Source organism: Corvus hawaiiensis, chromosome 1, assembly GCF_020740725.1.
Source record: "Corvus hawaiiensis isolate bCorHaw1 chromosome 1, bCorHaw1.pri.cur, whole genome shotgun sequence".
NCBI lineage: Eukaryota > Metazoa > Chordata > Aves > Passeriformes > Corvidae > Corvus > Corvus hawaiiensis.
Window position 1 is genome coordinate 97,550,513 of NC_063213.1, and position 16,834 is coordinate 97,567,346.

Below are 16,834 nucleotides of genomic sequence, written 5' to 3' on the forward strand. Positions count from 1 at the left end.
GCTGGGCAGTCCCGCTTCCCTCAGCCAGGGCGCGGCTCCAGCCCCGTCTCCCGTTGGATTTTCCATCATCCCAAACCCTTCCCCAGCCCCACCCTGGATCCCGCCCCGCCCGCGGGATTGACAGCTGCCTCACCCAATCAGCGACCGCCGGGCGCCCACAACCCACCAATCACCACCCGCTTTCCCACCCCGCCCTCCCACCGTCTCCCGCCGTCCCCGGATGCCGGGGGGCCGGGCATTCGCCGGGGCTCGGCCAATGAGACGCGCGGAGGCGGGCGCGCGGAAGCGGCGGCAGCCAATGGGGACGGCGGGCGCGGGCGCGCGCGCGCGGCGGCAGCCAATGGGCGCGGAGGACGCCGGGGGGGACACGGCCAAGGTGACGCTCCCCACAGAGCCGCCGCCGCCGCCGCCCCGAGCGGACCCCGCGCAGGTGCGACCCGCGCCCGGCCCGGCCCCGCGGCCGCCGCCCCCCGCCGCAGCCTCCCGGGCTCCCGGGGACAGCCGCGGGCCCGGCCGCTGCTCGCTGGGGTCGTGCCCTTCGCTGCCAGGCGGGCGGTGGGGCCTGCGCTGCCCTCGGCGCTTTGTGAGAGCGCCGGTGTGGCGGGAGGAGCAGCGCTGGGGCTGCCCGGGAAAGGCACCGAGCGGGGATTAACGGGAGAGGGAGGGCGCGGAGCCGTGCGGGGCAGGGCTGAGGGGACGGCGGGGAACACGGAGGGGACGGGGGGCAAAGCCTTGGGGTCAACCGGGGACACGGTGGGGGCAAAACCGGGGGGACACGGTGGGGTCAGAGCCTCGGGGACAGCCGGGGACGCGGTGGGGTCAGTGGGACAAAGCCGTGGGGACGCAGAGCCGTGGTGGGGTCAAAGCCTTGGGTACAGAGAGGGGACACAGAGCCGCGGTGGGGACACAGCCCTGGGGACCGTGGTGGGGACAGCAGATGGACCTGTGAGGTCAGATGTGGGTCTGACCCCAGGGGGGGCTGACTGGGGACAATAACGCCAGGAATCCCAATTGCTTTTGTTTATTTTGCTCTTTCTTTGTTTTAGATCCAGCAAAATGCAGGCTCCCGTGGCGCTTCTCGGCTCCCCAGTGCTGGTAGGTGGCCGTCCCTCGAGGAGGAGGGATGATTCCCGGTGGGAATATGGGATTTCTCAGCGGTGCCTGGTGCCAAACACCTTCCTGGGCACCCCCAGCTGAGCTGGGATCCTGGGGGTTCGTTTAGCCTGGATTTAAGGAAGAAGGGAAACAAGGTGACCTCTGGTGACACCATGTGAGTGGATGGGAGTGAGCTGCAGGCCCAAGGGCTGCTCCCAGCAGAAACTCACTGATTTCCACAGAGTTACTCAGGAATCCCTTCCTTTCGAGGAGGAAAATGTATGGAAATGTGGTAATAATTGAATTCCTGAGGCTGGAACTGCTCATGGACTTGATCCAAGTGGCTGAAATAGAAATACCCCCTGTTGATACGCCTTTATTTCTCAGTCTTGTGTCACAGCTGAGATGTTTTCAGGGGATTGTAATGCTCCATAAAACAGCTGTGTTTTCCTGAGGGCTACTGCAGGTACATCCAGGTGTAGGAACGCTGATCTCTGCTCCCTGCAAGGACCCAGGGAGTGCCTGGAGGGATTTAGGTTGGATTTTAGGGAAAAGTGCTTCATCCAGAGGGTGGTGGGGCACTGGAACAGCTCCCGGGCAACGATCACAGTCCCACAGAGCTGCGGGAATGTTCAACCAGGGTGGGATTGGGGACGATCCTTGCGCATCCCTGGACATTCCCTGCTCCTACAACCCCCTGACCTGTCCGTGTTTCCTGCAGTTCCGATGCTGCTCCAGGGCTCTGGCCAGGCCCGTGTCCGTGTCTGTTTTCGGCAGACCTGAGCCTCAGACCGCACAGGTGAGACTCGGGAGCGGGATTCCGTTCGATTCTCGGGATCGCCGCTCTCGGGATCGCCGCCGCCCCTTCCCGTGCGGGTCCCTGAGGTGTCCCCGCCCTGTCCCCGCAGGCAGCGGCCGTGCCCTCCCCGCAGCTGCTGCGCCGGCACTTCCAGAGCAGCGCCGTGTCCCGGGACATCGACACGGCCGCCAAGTTCATCGGGGCCGGAGCCGCCACCGTGGGCGTGGCGGGGTCGGGAGCGGGGATCGGCACCGTCTTCGGCAGCCTCATCATCGGCTACGCCAGGTCAGGGGGGATCCCGCCCGGGGTGGAGTTTTTCCCTGGGATTTGTGGCCAGCTCTGCCTGTGGAGGGTGGTTTTAAGTGGAGCAGCCCTTGGGGTATAAAATGGGACCCTAAAAATGGTCCGTTCTTCTATGAAACGAATGCGTTCTGTTAAAATGATCCCTTGTTCTATTAAGATGATCCGTTCTATTAAAATATTCCGTTATTCTCTTAAAAGAATCCATCCTCTTTAAATGACCCGCTGTTCTCTTAAAAATAACCCACTCCCTTAAAATAATAATTGTATTTAAAAAAATCCCTGATTCTCTTAACATAATCCATTCTGTTAAAATCTAGTATTCTATTAAAATAATTGTTTCATTAGGAGAATCCATTCTTCTCTTAAAATAATCCATTACTCTGTTAAAATAATCCACTAATCTACTAAAACAATCCATTATTCTCTTACATGAATCCATTATTCTGTTAAAATTCCTCGATTCTTTGAATCCACCTCCTGATTCATTCCAAGCTTCCCTCCGGAGCTCTGCTGCCTCTGCAAGGAGCAGAGCATCTTGGAATTGCAGCTCGGTCCCACCAGCTGCCAGATAAACTCAGGCCTTAACATCCCTAAAAACAGGGGAAAACCCTGGATATCCCATTCCAGCTGCTCCCTGCACACCCGCTGATCTGTGCTCCCAGTCCCGGGAATCCCGCCTGGTTTGGGGCATCCCCTGCTTTGATTCCCTGTGTTCTCTGTCCCACACTGATGTGTGCTCCCAATCCCTTCCCTGTGCTCCCAGCCCCAGGAATCCCGCCTGGTTTGGGGCATCCCCTGCTTTGATTCCCTGTGTTCTCTGTTTTTCTGGATTCAGGAATCCATCCCTGAAGCAGCAGCTCTTCTCCTACGCCATCCTGGGCTTCGCCCTGTCCGAGGCCATGGGGCTCTTCTGTTTGATGGTGGCATTCCTGATCCTCTTTGCCATGTGACAGCTGCGGCCTCCCGGAGCTCCCCGCCGCGCCCTCGGGGCGTCCTCCAGCACAGCCCTCCAGCCTGACCATTAAACAAAGGGTTTCTCTAAAGAAATCGCAGCTTTGGGGGGTTTTTTCCTGCCTTTCTTTTTCGCCTTCTTGGTCCTGGGTTGGTGGAAGGGTGGGAAGTGCCAGCTGTGGGATGGGGAGTGGGAATGGGGAGGGAAACTTAACTCAAAGCTACAGAAATCGCCCCAAAGCTGGGCCCTGGGAGAGCAAAGCTCCATGAGAGGAGGTTGGGGTTGGATAATAGGGAGAAATTCCTCCCTGTGAGGGGCTGGGATGGGATTCCCAGGGAAGCTGTGGCTGCCCCTGGATCCCTGGAAGTGTCCGGGTTGGAACAGCCTGGGATGGTGGGAGGTCCCTGCTCATGGCAGGGGTGGGAGTGGGTGGGATTTAAGTTCCCTTCCCACCCAAACCATTCCGGGATTTCATGGCAGGGTGTTGGCAGGACGGAATTCCCAGGAAGTGCCCCCGTTATGGGAATTCTCACCACGGAGGTCTCAAGGTCACGCTGTCCGTGTCCCTCCTCAAAGCCAAATTCCCACAAAACCCCACGGCTCAGGGGCTTTTTATCCTCCACCTCTTCCATGCCTCATCCCCTTAAAACCCTGGAGTAGACCAGGGAGGAGAAATTCCCAAATCCCACCTGAATCCCGGGGTTTGGGGTGAGGCAGCCGCACCTTTAAGGAAGGGCAGCCCTGAGGGATCTTGGCTCATTACCTGCTTTGGGTAATTAAATTAATGCAGCCACTGCTTGTGCCCAAAGGCTCTGGCAGTGGCTGTGACCTTCCCGGGGCTGGGAGCACATTCCTGCGAATGGGAATGGGACACAGGGATGGACGGCTCTGCTTGGAATTCCCGTGAAGGGAATGGGGTGAGGAGAACCTGGCTCAAAAATCTCCCAAGATTTGGCGAAATTTGGCTGTGAGAGCAGAAGGAATTCGGGGGACACTCGCTGAACTGGAGAGGGAGAATTCCCTGGATTCTGGGCGGGATGGTGTGAACCGAAACCGGGGGCTTTGGGAATCTTGGCGGGCGTCCGGGAGAACAACACTGTTACTCGGGGTGAGGAGTTACAGTTACCCTCCCCGACTGCTGGGAAAATGGAAAAGGAGCTCCTCATATCCCTGGAAAGCAAGAGCGACCTGGGAGCTGGAGCTGCGGACGGCACCGAGTGCCTCAGGCAGGGCTGGGGCTGTTGTAGGGTTGGGATGGTCCTGGGAGAGCCCAGGAAGAGCTCCGGGGTCCCTGGGAGCACCAGGAATGTTCCTTTTTTCCCTCTCACACCTCTCTGATCCGGCTGTTTTCCATCCTGAGGGTGCTGGGCATGGGAACTCCCTGGGTGCTGCCTGATCCCAGTGCCGGGATCAAAACCGGGATCAAACCCGGGATCAACCCCTTCCCTGTGTCCCCAGCACCCTAAGCCCCGTCTGGCACTTCCCTGAAGGGTCTCAGCCTCTTCTTCCAACAAACAGGATGACAGGAAACAGCCTCAAGTTGTGCCAGAAAATGTTTAGGTTGGAATTTTTGGGAAAAAATTCCCCGCTGGAAGGGGGTCCAGCCCTGGCACAGCTTGCCCAGGGCCGTGATGGAGGCCCCGTCCCTGGTGGGTTTAAAATCCCTGTGGATGTGGCACCTGGGGACGTGGGTGAGCGAGGCCACGGCAGCGGTTGGATTGGATCATCTCAGAACCAGCGAATATTCCGCGTGGGAAAGGATCCAGCCGGGATCATCCAGTCCAACCCCGGCCCTGCACAAAATCCCCCCCTGGGCCTCCCTGAGGGCGTTGTCCAAACACTCCTTGAGCTCCGGCAGCCTCGGGCCCGTGGCGAGTGCCGATCCCAGAGGTCTTCCCCACCCTTTTTTGTCCGCCGTTCTTTAAACGCCCTCTTTCCCCAAAAATCCCCAAAAATCCCGAACTCTCCTTTTTCCCTCCGGCCCGCCAGACCTCCTCCACACCAGGGGGCGCTGTCGCAGCTTCCACTCTCCCTTACCGCCAAGGCGCCTCTGCGGAAGAGCCGCTCCGCCACACACTCTATGGTGCCCGGGGGCGGGGAGCGTGGGCGGCGCGGGGCCGCTCTGGCCGCGCGCCTCGGTGGTGCGGAGTCCCGGAAGCGGCGCGGGCCGAGGCCGCAATGGCGGAGAGCCCGGCGGCCGAGGACGCGGCCCCGGCCCCGGCCGCGGTGCTGGCGGCGGGCGGCGGCAGCGCCTCCCCCAGCGCCGCCGGAGCCGCGGGGACCCCCGGCGTCTTCATCCCCGCCGAGCTCTGGGCGGCGGCGGGCTTCGGCGCGGCCGCGGCGCCCGGCACCGGCGTGGCCCCCGGGAGCGGCGGCGCCCCGATGGCGGCGGCGGCGGCGGCGGGGGCCGCGCTCCTCACGCACTCCGCCTTCTGGGACCCCACGGTCAGCGGCGACTGGGACAGCGAGCGGCCCAGCCCGGCCTGCCTGCTGCGGATCAAACGGTGAGCGGAGCCGCCGGTACCGGCACCGCGGGGCCCGGGCCTGGGCCGCCCTGCCCCGGGCACGGAGCGAGGCCGGAGCGCGGCGGGGGCGTTCGGCTCGGCCCCGCCGGCCGGTAACGGGCCCTGGGCCGCACCGACCCTCGGCAGCCGCGATGGGGACCTGGGGACGGGCCCGGGGACAGCGCCCGGGCCCTGCCGGTGCCCCGGGATCCTCCTGGGCACAGCCCCCGGTCCCTGCCCGTGCCCCGGGTCTCTCCTGGGCACAGTCCCCGGTCCCTGCCCGTGCCCCGAGATCCTCCTGAGCACAGCCCCCGGTCCCTGCCCGTGCCCCGGCATCCTCCTGGGCACAGCCCCCGGTCCCTCCCCGTGCCCCGGGATCCTCCTGAGCACAGCCCCCGGTCCCTGCCCGTGCCCCGGGTCTCTCCTGGGCACAGTCCCCGGTCCCTCCCCGTGCCCCGGGATCCTCCTGGGCACAGCCCCCGGTCCCTGCCCGTGCCCCGGAATCCTCCTGGGGACAGCCCCCGGTCCCTGCCCGTGCCCCGGGTCTCTCCTGGGCACAGCCCCCGGTCCCTGCCCGTGCCCCGGAATCCTCCTGGGGACAGCCCCCGGTCCCTGCCCGTGCCCCGGGTCTCTCCTGGGCACAGCCCCCGGTCCCCACCGTGCCCTGGAATCCCGGAATCCCGGACAGGTTTGGGTTGGAAGGGGCCTTGGGCAGGGACACCTTCCTCTATCCCAAGTTGTTCCAAGCCCTGTCCAGAACCGCCTGGAATTCCCGGCCTGGGATGTCCCTGCCCAGCTGTTTGGGTGGGGATGGGTGTCACAGCTGCCCCCCTCGGGGTCCCCCTGGGCCACCCCCGGGCTGTCTCCCAGCAGAATTCCTTGGTGCTAATCCCGCCCTCGGCGTCGCTGGCAGCCCCCCGTTCAATCTGGGATTGGATCCGGCTCCTCAGCCCCACGATGACCAAATTAAGATATTTCTACCCAAAGCTGCCCATATTCCCCCTCTTTCCTGGCAGTGCCCACCCGTGTGGCCGCCCTGAGCTTTCCAGGATCCCCTTTGGGATGAGGGATCAGCTCGGGCGCTCCCAACGCTGGCTCTGATTCACCAAGTCCCTCTCCCTCGGAGCAGGAATTTCTGCCTGCCAGGCTCCTGCTCATCTCTGGAGCTTGGATAATGTCTCCCAGAGGTGGCACCAGGTTTTTGGGAAGTTTCCAGCCCGGAGCTCCCCACGGCAGGGAAGGGAGAGGCTTCTCCTGCTGCTCTCCCCTTGAAGCCTCCCCGAGCTCTGGCCGCTTCCCAAAGGGGAAGAGAGGTGGAGTGGGAAGCTCTGACTGTGGGAGAAAGGGTTGGGAGGATGGAATTTAATGGTTTATCTGTGATCTGCGTGGAGTTGGAGGGGATTTGTTGGGTTTTGGTTCGTTTGCTCCGAGTTCTTGGAGAACAAAGTTGTTGGGATGAGGTTTGGGAGGGGAAGAAGCTCCCTGGGAGCTCTGGAATCCGTGCCCTGATCCTTTAACTCCAAATTCATCGGAGCAAAACATTCCCGGGAGCGGTTGAGTCACGGCTTGGGGAGAATAAATGACTCAGGGGAGAAAGGGCTCCTGGAAATATCCGGGTGTGAGGAGGGAAAACCTCAGCAGGGAGAGGTGAAATCCCAAACCTCGTCTGAGAGAAGTTGGGGACGAGTTCCTGAGGGGAATTCACGGTGGGGATTTCATTTGATTTTAATTCGGGGTGCTGGAGGTGGCAGAATCCCAGCTGTGAGCTCATCCAGGTGTGCTCGGTGCCTCTGGAATGCCTCGCCCGTGTTTTGGGGATCAATTAAAGGAGCTCCTCCAAAAACCACTCGGAGCCAGCACAAAACCTCCCAAATCCCAGTTTAAAAGTCTGTCCCTTTGCAGCCCTGCAGGGATTTGTCCCCCGGGCCCATCCCAGGGCGATCCCAGCTGATTCCTGTTCCCTTTTCCAGGGATATCATGTCTATTTACAAGGAGCCACCCCCAGGAATGTTCGTTGTGCCTGATCCCCACGACATGACCAAGGTAAGGAAGGTTTGGAGCTTCCTCCTCCTCCCTGCGGGGCTCTCCGGGGTTTTTGGGATGGTTTCCCAGCTGGAATGTTCCCTTAGTGTCCTGGCAGAAGTCGGGATGAGGGAGCAGCAAGGCTCCGGCTTTCCTGGGGGTGTTGGGATGGGGTTAAATGGAAGAGCCCCTTGCAGGGCCTGGAGGGGCTCCAGGAGAGCTGGAGAGGGACTGGGGACAGGGGATGGAGGGACAGGAGCCAGGGAATGGCTTCAAACTGGAATAGGGCAGGGCTGGATGGGACACTGGGGAGGAATTCCTGGCTGTGGCTGCCCCTGGATCCCTGGAAGTGTCCAAGGCCAGGCTGGAGCCACCTGGGATAGCGGGAGGTGGCCCTGGATGGAGCTGGATGGGATTTAACGTCCCTTCCATCCCAGAGCATTCCAAGATCCCGTGTTTGGGAGTGTGGGACTGGAGGGGGACACAGCGGGCGAGGGGAGGTGGGAGGGCGCAGCAGCGGCTGCACATTCCCGGGAAGAGGCTCTGAGGAGGATTTGGGAATGCTGGTCAGGGACAGAGAGACAGCTGGGATGTGGAGTGCTCAGGAGGGGTGGAATGTGGGATTTGGATTGGACAGGAGGGATGGAATGTGAGATCTGGAGGGGACAGGAGGGATGGAATGTGAGATCTGGAGGGGACAGGAGGGATGGAATATGGGATGTGGAGGGGACAGGAGGGATGCAGAGCTGGGATGTGGAGCGCTCAGCAGGGATGGAATGTGGGATCTGGAGTGGTCAGCAGGGATGCAGGGCTGGGATTAGGAGCGCAGGGCTGGGATCAGGGGCACTCAGGAGGGATGGAGTGTGGGATCAGGAGCGCTTAGGAGGGATGGAGTGTGGGATCGGGAGTGCTCAGGAGGGATGGAATGCGGGATCGGGAGCGCTCAGGAGGGATGGAATGTGGGATCAGGAGCGCTCAGCAGGGATGGGATGCGGGATTGGGGGCACTCAGGAGGGATGGGATGCGGGATCGGGAACACTCAGCAGGGATGGAGTGTGGGATCAGGAGCGCTCAGGAGGGATGGGATGTGGGATCAGGAGCACTCAGGAGGGATGGAATGTGGGATCAGGAGCACTCAGGAGGGATGGAATGTGGGATCAGGAGCACTCAGGAGGGATGGAATGTGGGATCAGGAGCGCTCAGGAGGGATGGAGTGCGGGATCGGGAGCGCTCAGGAGGGATGGAATGCGGGATTGGGAGCCCAGGGCTGGGATCGGGAGCGCTCAGGAGGGATGGAATGCGGGATCGGGAGCGCTCAGGAGGGATGGGATGTGGGATCTGGAGCGCTCAGCAGGGATGGAATGTGGGATCTGGAGCACTCAGGAGGGATGGAGTGCGGGATCGGGAGCGCTCAGGAGGGATGGGATGTGGGATCAGGAGCGCTCAGGAGGGATGGAGTGTGGGATCGGGAGCGCTCAGGAGGGATGGGATGCGGGATCTGGAGCGCTCAGGAGGGATGGAGTGCGGGATCTGGAGCCCAGGGCTGGGATCTGGAGTGCTCAGCAGGGATGGAATGTGGGATCAGGAGCGCTCAGGAGGGATGGAGTGCGGGATCAGGAGTGCTCAGGAGGGATGGGGTGTGGGATCGGGAGCCCAGGGCTGGGATCAGGAGTGCTCAGGAGGGATGGAGTGTGGGATCGGGAGCCCAGGGCTGGGATCGGGGGCACTCAGGAGGGATGGAGTGCGGGATCGGGAGCACTCAGGAGGGATGGAGTGTGGGATCGGGGGCACTCAGGAGGGATGGAGTGTGGGATCGGGGGCACTCAGGAGGGATGGAGTGCGGGATCGGGAGCCCAGGGCGAGCCGGCCGCCGCTGTTTCGCAGATCCACGCGCTGATCACCGGCCCCTTCGACACCCCCTACGAGGGCGGCTTCTTCCTGTTCCTGTTCCGCTGCCCCCCGGATTACCCCATCCACCCGCCCCGCGTCAAGCTGATGACCACGGGCAACAACACCGTGAGGTTCAACCCCAACTTCTACCGCAACGGGAAGGTCTGCCTGAGCATCCTGGGGTAAGGGCGGCTCTGCTCCCGGGAACGCGCCACGACACGCCTCGAGCCGTGTCAGGGGAAGTTTGGGCGAAACATCAGGAAAAAATTCCTCGCTGACGGAGTGGTTGGGCGCTGGAATCGTCTGCACGGGGTTGGGCAGAGCCTGGAGGTGGCACTCGGGGCCGGGGTTTGGTTGGTGAGGAGGGGTTGGGTCGTGGGGTGGGCTGGGTGGGTCTACAAGGGGCTTTTCCAACCTCGCTGGTTCCTGGGATTCTGTGATTCTGGGGTTCCATGGTTCTGGAGTCATGGAAACATCAGGAAAGAATTCTTCACGGAAGGAGGGCTTGGGCACTGGAGTTTGTGCCCAGGGAGGGCTGCAGTCCCCGGCCCCAGCTGTTCCCTTTCCTGTGCATTCCCTCAGATCCAGCTGTGGTCCCACAGGAGTTTTGGGCTCTGCCGTTGGAGGGATGATGCTCCCTAATTAATTCATTAATTAATTGCTGGTTTTGTGCTCTCCTGCCCCAGCACGTGGACAGGCCCTGCCTGGAGCCCAGCCCAGAGCATCTCCTCGGTCCTTATCTCCATCCAGTCCCTGATGACCGAGAACCCTTATCACAACGAGCCAGGCTTTGAGCAGGTGAGAGCCTCAGCCTCCCTCCACACCTCGCTCCTGGGGCAGATCCCAGCCTGGGACTGGGATCACTGGGCTCTTTCCCAGCTCCTGGGGCAGATCCCAGCCTGGGACTGGGATCACTGGGCTCTTTCCCAGCTCTCTCTGCCTCTGGCACAGCTGGGATTGGGAGTGGACAGGAGAGATGGAATGTGGGATCTGGAGTGGACAGGAGGGATGGGATGTGGGATGTGGAGTGCTCAGCAGGGATGGAATCTGGGATTTGGAGTGGTCAGGAGGGATGCAGAGCTGGGATTTGGAGTGGACAGGAGGGATGGGATGTGGGATCTGGAGTGGACAGCAGGGATGGAATTCGGGATTTGGAGTGGTCAGGAGGGATGGGATGTGGGATCTGGAGCGCTCAGCAGGGATGGAAGGTGGGATCTGGAGTGCTCAGCAGGGATGGGATGTGGGATCTGGAGCGGTCAGGAGGGATGGGATGTGGGATCAGGAGCGCTCAGCAGGGATGGGATGTGGGATCTGGAGCGGTCAGGAGGGATGGGATGTGGGATCTGGAGCGGTCAGGAGGGATGGGGATGTGGGATCAGGAGCGCTCAGCAGGGATGGGATGTGGGATCAGGAGCGGTCAGGAGGGATGGGGATGTGGGATCAGGAGCGCTCAGGAGGGATGGAATGTGGGATCAGGAGCGCTCAGCAGGGATGGGATGTGGGATGTGGAGTGCTCAGCAGGGATGGAATCTGGGATTTGGAGTGGTCAGGAGGGATGCAGAGCTGGGATTTGGAGTGGACAGGAGGGATGGGATGTGGGATCTGGAGTGGACAGCAGGGATGGAATTCGGGATTTGGAGCGGTCAGCAGGGATGGGATGTGGGATCTGGAGCGCTCAGCAGGGATGGAAGGTGGGATCTGGAACGCTCAGCAGGGATGGGATGTGGGATCTGGAGCGGTCAGCAGGGATGGGATGTGGGATCAGGAGCGCTCAGCAGGGATGGGATGTGGGATCTGGAGCGCTCAGCAGGGATGGAAGGTGGGATCAGGAGCGCTCAGCAGGGATGGGATGTGGGATCTGGAGCGCTCAGCAGGGATGGAAGGTGGGATCAGGAGCGGTCAGGAGGGATGGGGATGTGGGATCAGGAGCGCTCAGGAGGGATGGAATGTGGGATCAGGAGCGCTCAGCAGGGATGGAAGGTGGGATCAGGAGCGCTCAGCAGGGATGGGGATGTGGGATCTGGAGCGCTCAGGAGGGATGGGATGTGGGATCTGGAGCGCTCAGCAGGGATGGAATGTGGGATCAGGAGCGCTCAGCAGGGATGGAAGGTGGGATCTGGAGCGCTCAGCAGGGATGGGATGTGGGATGTGGAGTGCTCAGCAGGGATGGAATCTGGGATTTGGAGTGGTCAGGAGGGATGCAGAGCTGGGATTTGGAGTGGACAGGAGGGATGGGATGTGGGATCTGGAGTGGACAGCAGGGATGGAATTCGGGATCTGGAGCGCTCAGCAGGGATGGGATGTGGGATCTGGAGCGCTCAGCAGGGATGGAAGGTGGGATCTGGAACGCTCAGCAGGGATGGGATGTGGGATCAGGAGCGCTCAGCAGGGATGGAAGGTGGGATCAGGAGCGCTCAGCAGGGATGGGATGTGGGATCTGGAGCGCTCAGGAGGGATGGAAGGTGGGATCAGGAGCGCTCAGCAGGGATGGGATGTGGGATCTGGAGCGCTCAGCAGGGATGGGATGTGGGATCAGGAGCGCTCAGCAGGGATGGGATGTGGGATCAGGAGCGCTCAGGAGGGATGGGATGTGGGATCTGAAGCGCTCAGGAGGGATGGGATGTGGGATCAGGAGCGCTCAGCAGGGATGGAATGTGGGATCAGGAGCGCTCAGGAGGGATGGGATGTGGGATCTGAAGCGCTCAGGAGGGATGGGATGTGGGATCGGGAGCGCTCAGCAGGGATGGAATGTGGGATCAGGAGCGCTCAGCAGGGATGGGATGTGGGATCTGGAGCGCTCAGGAGGGATGGGATGTGGGATCTGGAGCGCTCAGGAGGGATGGGATGTGGGATCAGGAGCGCTCAGCAGGGATGGAAGGTGGGATCAGGAGCGCTCAGCAGGGATGGGATGTGGGATCTGGAGCGCTCAGCAGGGATGGGATGTGGGATGTGGAGTGGTCAGGAGGGATGCAGAGCTGGGATTTGGAGTGGACAGGAGGGATGGGATGTGGGATCTGGAGTGGACAGCAGGGATGGAATTCGGGATTTGGAGCGGTCAGCAGGGATGGGATGTGGGATCTGGAGCGCTCAGCAGGGATGGGATGTGGGATCTGGAGCGCTCAGCAGGGATGGGATGTGGGATCAGGAGCGCTCAGCAGGGATGGGATGTGGGATCAGGAGCGCTCAGCAGGGATGGAAGGTGGGATCTGGAGCGCTCAGCAGGGATGGGATGTGGGATCAGGAGCGCTCAGCAGGGATGGGATGTGGGATCAGGAGCGCTCAGCAGGGATGGAAGGTGGGATCTGGAGCGCTCAGCAGGGATGGAATGTGGGATCGGGAGCGCTCAGCAGGGATGGGATGTGGGATCAGGAGCGCTCAGCAGGGATGGAAGGTGGGATCTGGAGCGCTCAGCAGGGATGGGGATGTGGGATCAGGAGCGCTCAGCAGGGATGGAAGGTGGGATCAGGAGCGCTCAGCAGGGATGGGATGTGGGATCGGGAGCGCTCAGCAGGGATGGAAGGTGGGATCTGGAGCGCTCAGCAGGGATGCAGAGCTGGGATCTGCCCCCACCATCCCCAATGGTTTTCCAGGAGCGGCACCCCGGGGACAGCAAGAACTACAACGAGTGCATCCGGCACGAGACCATCCGCGTGGCCGTGTGTGACATGCTCGAGGGGAAGTGTCCCTGTCCCGAGCCCCTCCGGTAGGGATGGGCAGGGCCTGGGGGGGCGGGGGGCAGCAGCACCCATTTTCCAGCTGTTTTTCCCCAAATGCCGGGGCTTGCTCGGCTCCGTGGGGGCGGATCCCGGGAGCTGCACCGGGCTGGGGGGGGGGGGGGGGTGTGGCACCGAGCTCCGCCTGGATTTGGGAACCAACGGGCCTTGTGTGCCAGGGAAAATCCCAATTCCTGGAGGGAAGATCCCCCTCAGATCCGGGCTCTGTCCCCTCCCTGCAGCCCTGTGGGGACAGCCAGGCTGTCCCGTGGCTGGCAACGGGGCCGCCGTGACCGTTTGCCCTCTCCGCCTGTCCCAGGGGCGTCATGGAGAAATCCTTCATGGAATACTACGACTTCTACGAGGGGGTGTGCAAAGAGAGGCTGTACCTGCAGGGCCAGACCATGCAGGTGAGTGCTGGCCCCAAGACACGGCCGCAGGGAAAGGTCTGGGAGAGGTTTTGGGTCAGGATCTGTGCTTGGAGACAGATGTGCAGCACATCTGCACCTGGGTCGTGCCGTGGAATCCGTATCCCGGCTTGGATCAGCCGTGGAGCCGGGAGGTTCTGGTGGGTAATCCACAGGGAATGCACTCAGGATCTTCTCCAGGCTCAGCTTTACAAAGCCTGGAGCTGAGACTCTCTCCAGGGGCTTCTCCCAGCCCTGGAACTGGGTTTGGTTTCACCTGGATTCGGTGGCAGGCAGGAAGGGGGAATTGAAGGAGATTTCCAGGGGGAGTTCAAGGATGGGATCCACAGCTCCAGGGGGAATTTAAGGACCCTCTCCAGGGGGAATTCAAGGATGGGATCCACAGCTCCAGGGGAATTTAAGGACCCTCTCCAGGGGGAATTTAAGGAGATTTCCAGGGCGAATTCAAGGATGGGATCCACAGCTCCAGGGGAATTTAAGGACCCTCTCCAGGGGGAATTTAAGGAGATTTCCAGGGCGAATTCAAGGATGGGATCCACAGCTCCAGGGGAATTTAAGGACCCTCTCCAGGGGGAATTTAAGGAGATTTCCAGGGCGAATTCAAGGATGGGATCCACAGCTCCAGGGGGAATTTAAGGAGTTTTTCCAGTGGGAATTCAAGGATGGGATCCACAGCTCCAGGAGGAATTTAAGGACCCTCTCCAGGGGGAATTTAAGGAGATTTCCAGGGCGAATTCAAGGATGGGATCCACAGCTCCAGGGGGAATTTAAGGAGTTTTTCCAGCGGGAATTCAAGGATGGGATCCACGGCTCCAGGAGGAATTTAAGTTTTTCCAGGGGGAATTCAAGGATGGGATTCACAGCTCCAGGAGGAATTTAAGGATCCTCTTCAGGGGGAATTTAAGGAGTTTTTCCAGCGGGAATTTAAGGATGGGATCCACGGCTCCAGGGGGAATTTAAGGAGTTTTTCCCGGGGGAATTTAAGGAGATTTCCAGGGGGAGTTCAAGGATGGGATCCACAGCTCCAGGAGGAATTTAAGGACCCTCTCCAGGGGGAATTTAAGGACCCTCTCCAGGGGGAATTTAAGGAGTTTCTCTAGGGGGAATTTAAGGATGGGATCCACAGCTCCAGGAGGAATTTAAGGACCCTCTCCAGGGGGGATTTAAGGAGTTTCTCTAGGGGGAATTTAAGGATGGGATCCACAGCTCCAGGAGGAATTTAAGGACCCTCTCCAGGCGGGATTTAAGGAGTTTCTCTAGGGGGAATTTAAGGATGGGATCCACAGCTCCAGGGGGAATTTAAGGAGTTTCTCCAGGGGGGATTTAAGGAGTTTCTCCAGGGGGAATTCAAGGATGGGATCCACAGCTCCAGGAGGAATTTAAGGACCCTCTCCAGGGGGGATTTAAGGACGGGATCCACCCCAGGATGGGACTTAACCCTGGGATTTTTTCCCGTTTCACCCCATCACCGCTCCCCACGGTAACTCCCCGCATCACGAGGCTCATCCCCGGTGTTGTTTTTCCCAGGATCCTTTCGGGGAAAAGCGAGGCCACTTCGACTACCAGGCGCTGCTGCTGCGCCTGCAGGGGATCCGGCAGCGGCTGCAGGACAAGCACCAGCAGGAGAGCGCCGAGATGGACTCGGAGAGCAGCTCCTCGGAGCCAGAGACGGACACTCAGGGCTGCTCCAAAGCCTGAGGGAGCTCCAGCGGCGTCTGTGCCCGGCCCAGGGCCCCAGAGACTCCACCAAAGCCAGGCCAGGGCAGGGAAAGCTGCGGGGATGCTCCTGCTTCCCTCCCTCCCTCCTCCACTGCTCCGCTGGATGGCGAGGAGAACTCCCGAGAGAATTCCCCAGGGGAAAATGGGAAAAATCCGAGCTTGGGACAGGCTCCTCTTGGACAAAGGTACTTCCTGGCATGTGGCATCAGGTCATTATTTTTTTTGGAGAACACCTACACTGGTTGGGGGTTTTTTTGTTTTTTTTTTTGTTTTGTTTTGTTTTGTTTTTTGGTTTTCCAGGTTTTTTTTTCTCCATTTGATTAAAGAATGAGCTCTAGACTGCAAATCCTCGAGAGCTTTTCTGTTCCTAGGCAGGGAGGGAGCCCTTCCCCGGAGCCGTGGGAGTGCTTGGATGAGTCCAGGGTGTGTCCAGGTGAAATCTGGGAGAGCTGGAGCCTCCCCGATGTCTTTTTCTAGGCAGACCAAAGATAAAAGAGCACTGCTGGCATTCGGGCTCCCTCCCCAAAGCTTCCCTCGAGCCCTGGGGCACTTTGGAGACTTCGGGTGTGGAAAGAGGGAACCGCAGGAATCCGTGGATCCATCCTGGAGGTTTGGGAAAGGGAGGATGAGGAGGGGGGCACTTTAGCAGATGGCTTTGTGTATTGTTTCTGTCAGGTCTTGGTTTGGATGTAGCGTTTGAGGAGGATTTTTTTCTTCTGCTGGAGCCGTTTTTCCTCACCTGGAATTCTCTGCTCCCCCCTTGGAGTCAGTGTCACCTTTCCTTTCCCTCCCTCCCTGCTGCCACCCCGGACAATTCCCAATTCCCAAGGGGATTTCTGGAGTCGTGAGGGACAAATTCCTTTGCCAAACGTTGTAAAATCCCACATTTCTGGGGAGCATTTGGACTGTTTCGAGCAGGGTTTGTCCCGTGAGTGACGGTCACCCCTGGGAGAGGCGGCTGTGCCGTCCCCCAGGTGGGAAATTCCACATTTCCCAGGGAGCTGAGCCCGGGAGGATGGATTGGAGCAGAGTTTGGTTAATTAAGAGCTTCGTTACCTTTATTTCTCCTCCCATCCCAGCAGTTTTTTCGGGAGCTTTGACGGAAAGCCGAGCACCAAGTTGCACATTCCGCCCTCTCCCGGTTTCCTCCCCACCAGTTTGGCCCCAGTTCAGGTTCCGGCTGGTGCTGGGAGAACTTCCCGGGCCGGGATCCTCGTCCTGAGGGCAGCAGGGCCGGGAGGAGCAGAAACCCCCTTGGGATGATTTGGGATTCCCCTCAGCCCTGCCAGGACTGGGCACAAAGGTGGAAAATTCAGGGATTCCGGTGTGGCTGAACAAGTTGGGGTTTTTTTCCCCCCTTTATCCGAGTCCCCCGGGGCCGCTTTGGATTTAACCCTTGAGGGGAGGCT

At 60.5% G+C, this 16,834-nt stretch overlaps 2 protein-coding genes across 2 annotated transcripts; both read left to right on the forward strand.

Annotated features, from left to right (window-relative positions):
• The first annotated feature begins 326 nt into the window (after window positions 1-326).
• Window positions 327-3,244, forward strand: ATP5MC1 (ATP synthase membrane subunit c locus 1). The gene is made up of 5 exons (XM_048319238.1): window positions 327-430; window positions 1,047-1,095; window positions 1,817-1,894; window positions 2,004-2,179; window positions 3,033-3,244. Exons 2-5 carry the CDS (start codon window positions 1,057-1,059, stop codon window positions 3,145-3,147), a joined length of 408 nt encoding a protein of 135 aa, XP_048175195.1. The 5' UTR covers window positions 327-430; window positions 1,047-1,056; the 3' UTR covers window positions 3,148-3,244.
• A 2,068-nt stretch (window positions 3,245-5,312) lies between these two features.
• Window positions 5,313-15,771, forward strand: UBE2Z (ubiquitin conjugating enzyme E2 Z). Its single transcript, XM_048319201.1, has 7 exons — window positions 5,313-5,653; window positions 7,624-7,696; window positions 9,560-9,747; window positions 10,252-10,363; window positions 13,156-13,268; window positions 13,598-13,688; window positions 15,234-15,771. The coding sequence occupies exons 1-7, from the start codon at window positions 5,328-5,330 to the stop codon at window positions 15,402-15,404; spliced, it is 1,074 nt and encodes a 357-aa protein (XP_048175158.1). The 5' UTR covers window positions 5,313-5,327; the 3' UTR covers window positions 15,405-15,771.
• Window positions 15,772-16,834: the final 1,063 nt, after the last annotated feature.

Excerpts from the sequence above, each read along its gene's own strand:
- ATP5MC1 (XM_048319238.1), top strand. The coding sequence starts at position 1,057 with ATGCAGGCTCCCGTGGCGCTTCTCGGCTCCCCAGTGCTG. Across the intron at positions 1,895-2,003 it reads CTGAGCCTCAGACCGCACAG|GCAGCGGCCGTGCCCTCCCC; the intron begins GTGAGACTCGGG and ends CTGTCCCCGCAG. Across the intron at positions 2,180-3,032 it reads CTCATCATCGGCTACGCCAG|GAATCCATCCCTGAAGCAGC; the intron begins GTCAGGGGGGAT and ends TTCTGGATTCAG.
- UBE2Z (XM_048319201.1), top strand. The coding sequence starts at position 5,328 with ATGGCGGAGAGCCCGGCGGCCGAGGACGCGGCCCCGGCCCCGGCCGCG. Across the intron at positions 7,697-9,559 it reads ATCCCCACGACATGACCAAG|ATCCACGCGCTGATCACCGG; the intron begins GTAAGGAAGGTT and ends GCTGTTTCGCAG. Across the intron at positions 13,269-13,597 it reads CCCTGTCCCGAGCCCCTCCG|GGGCGTCATGGAGAAATCCT; the intron begins GTAGGGATGGGC and ends CGCCTGTCCCAG.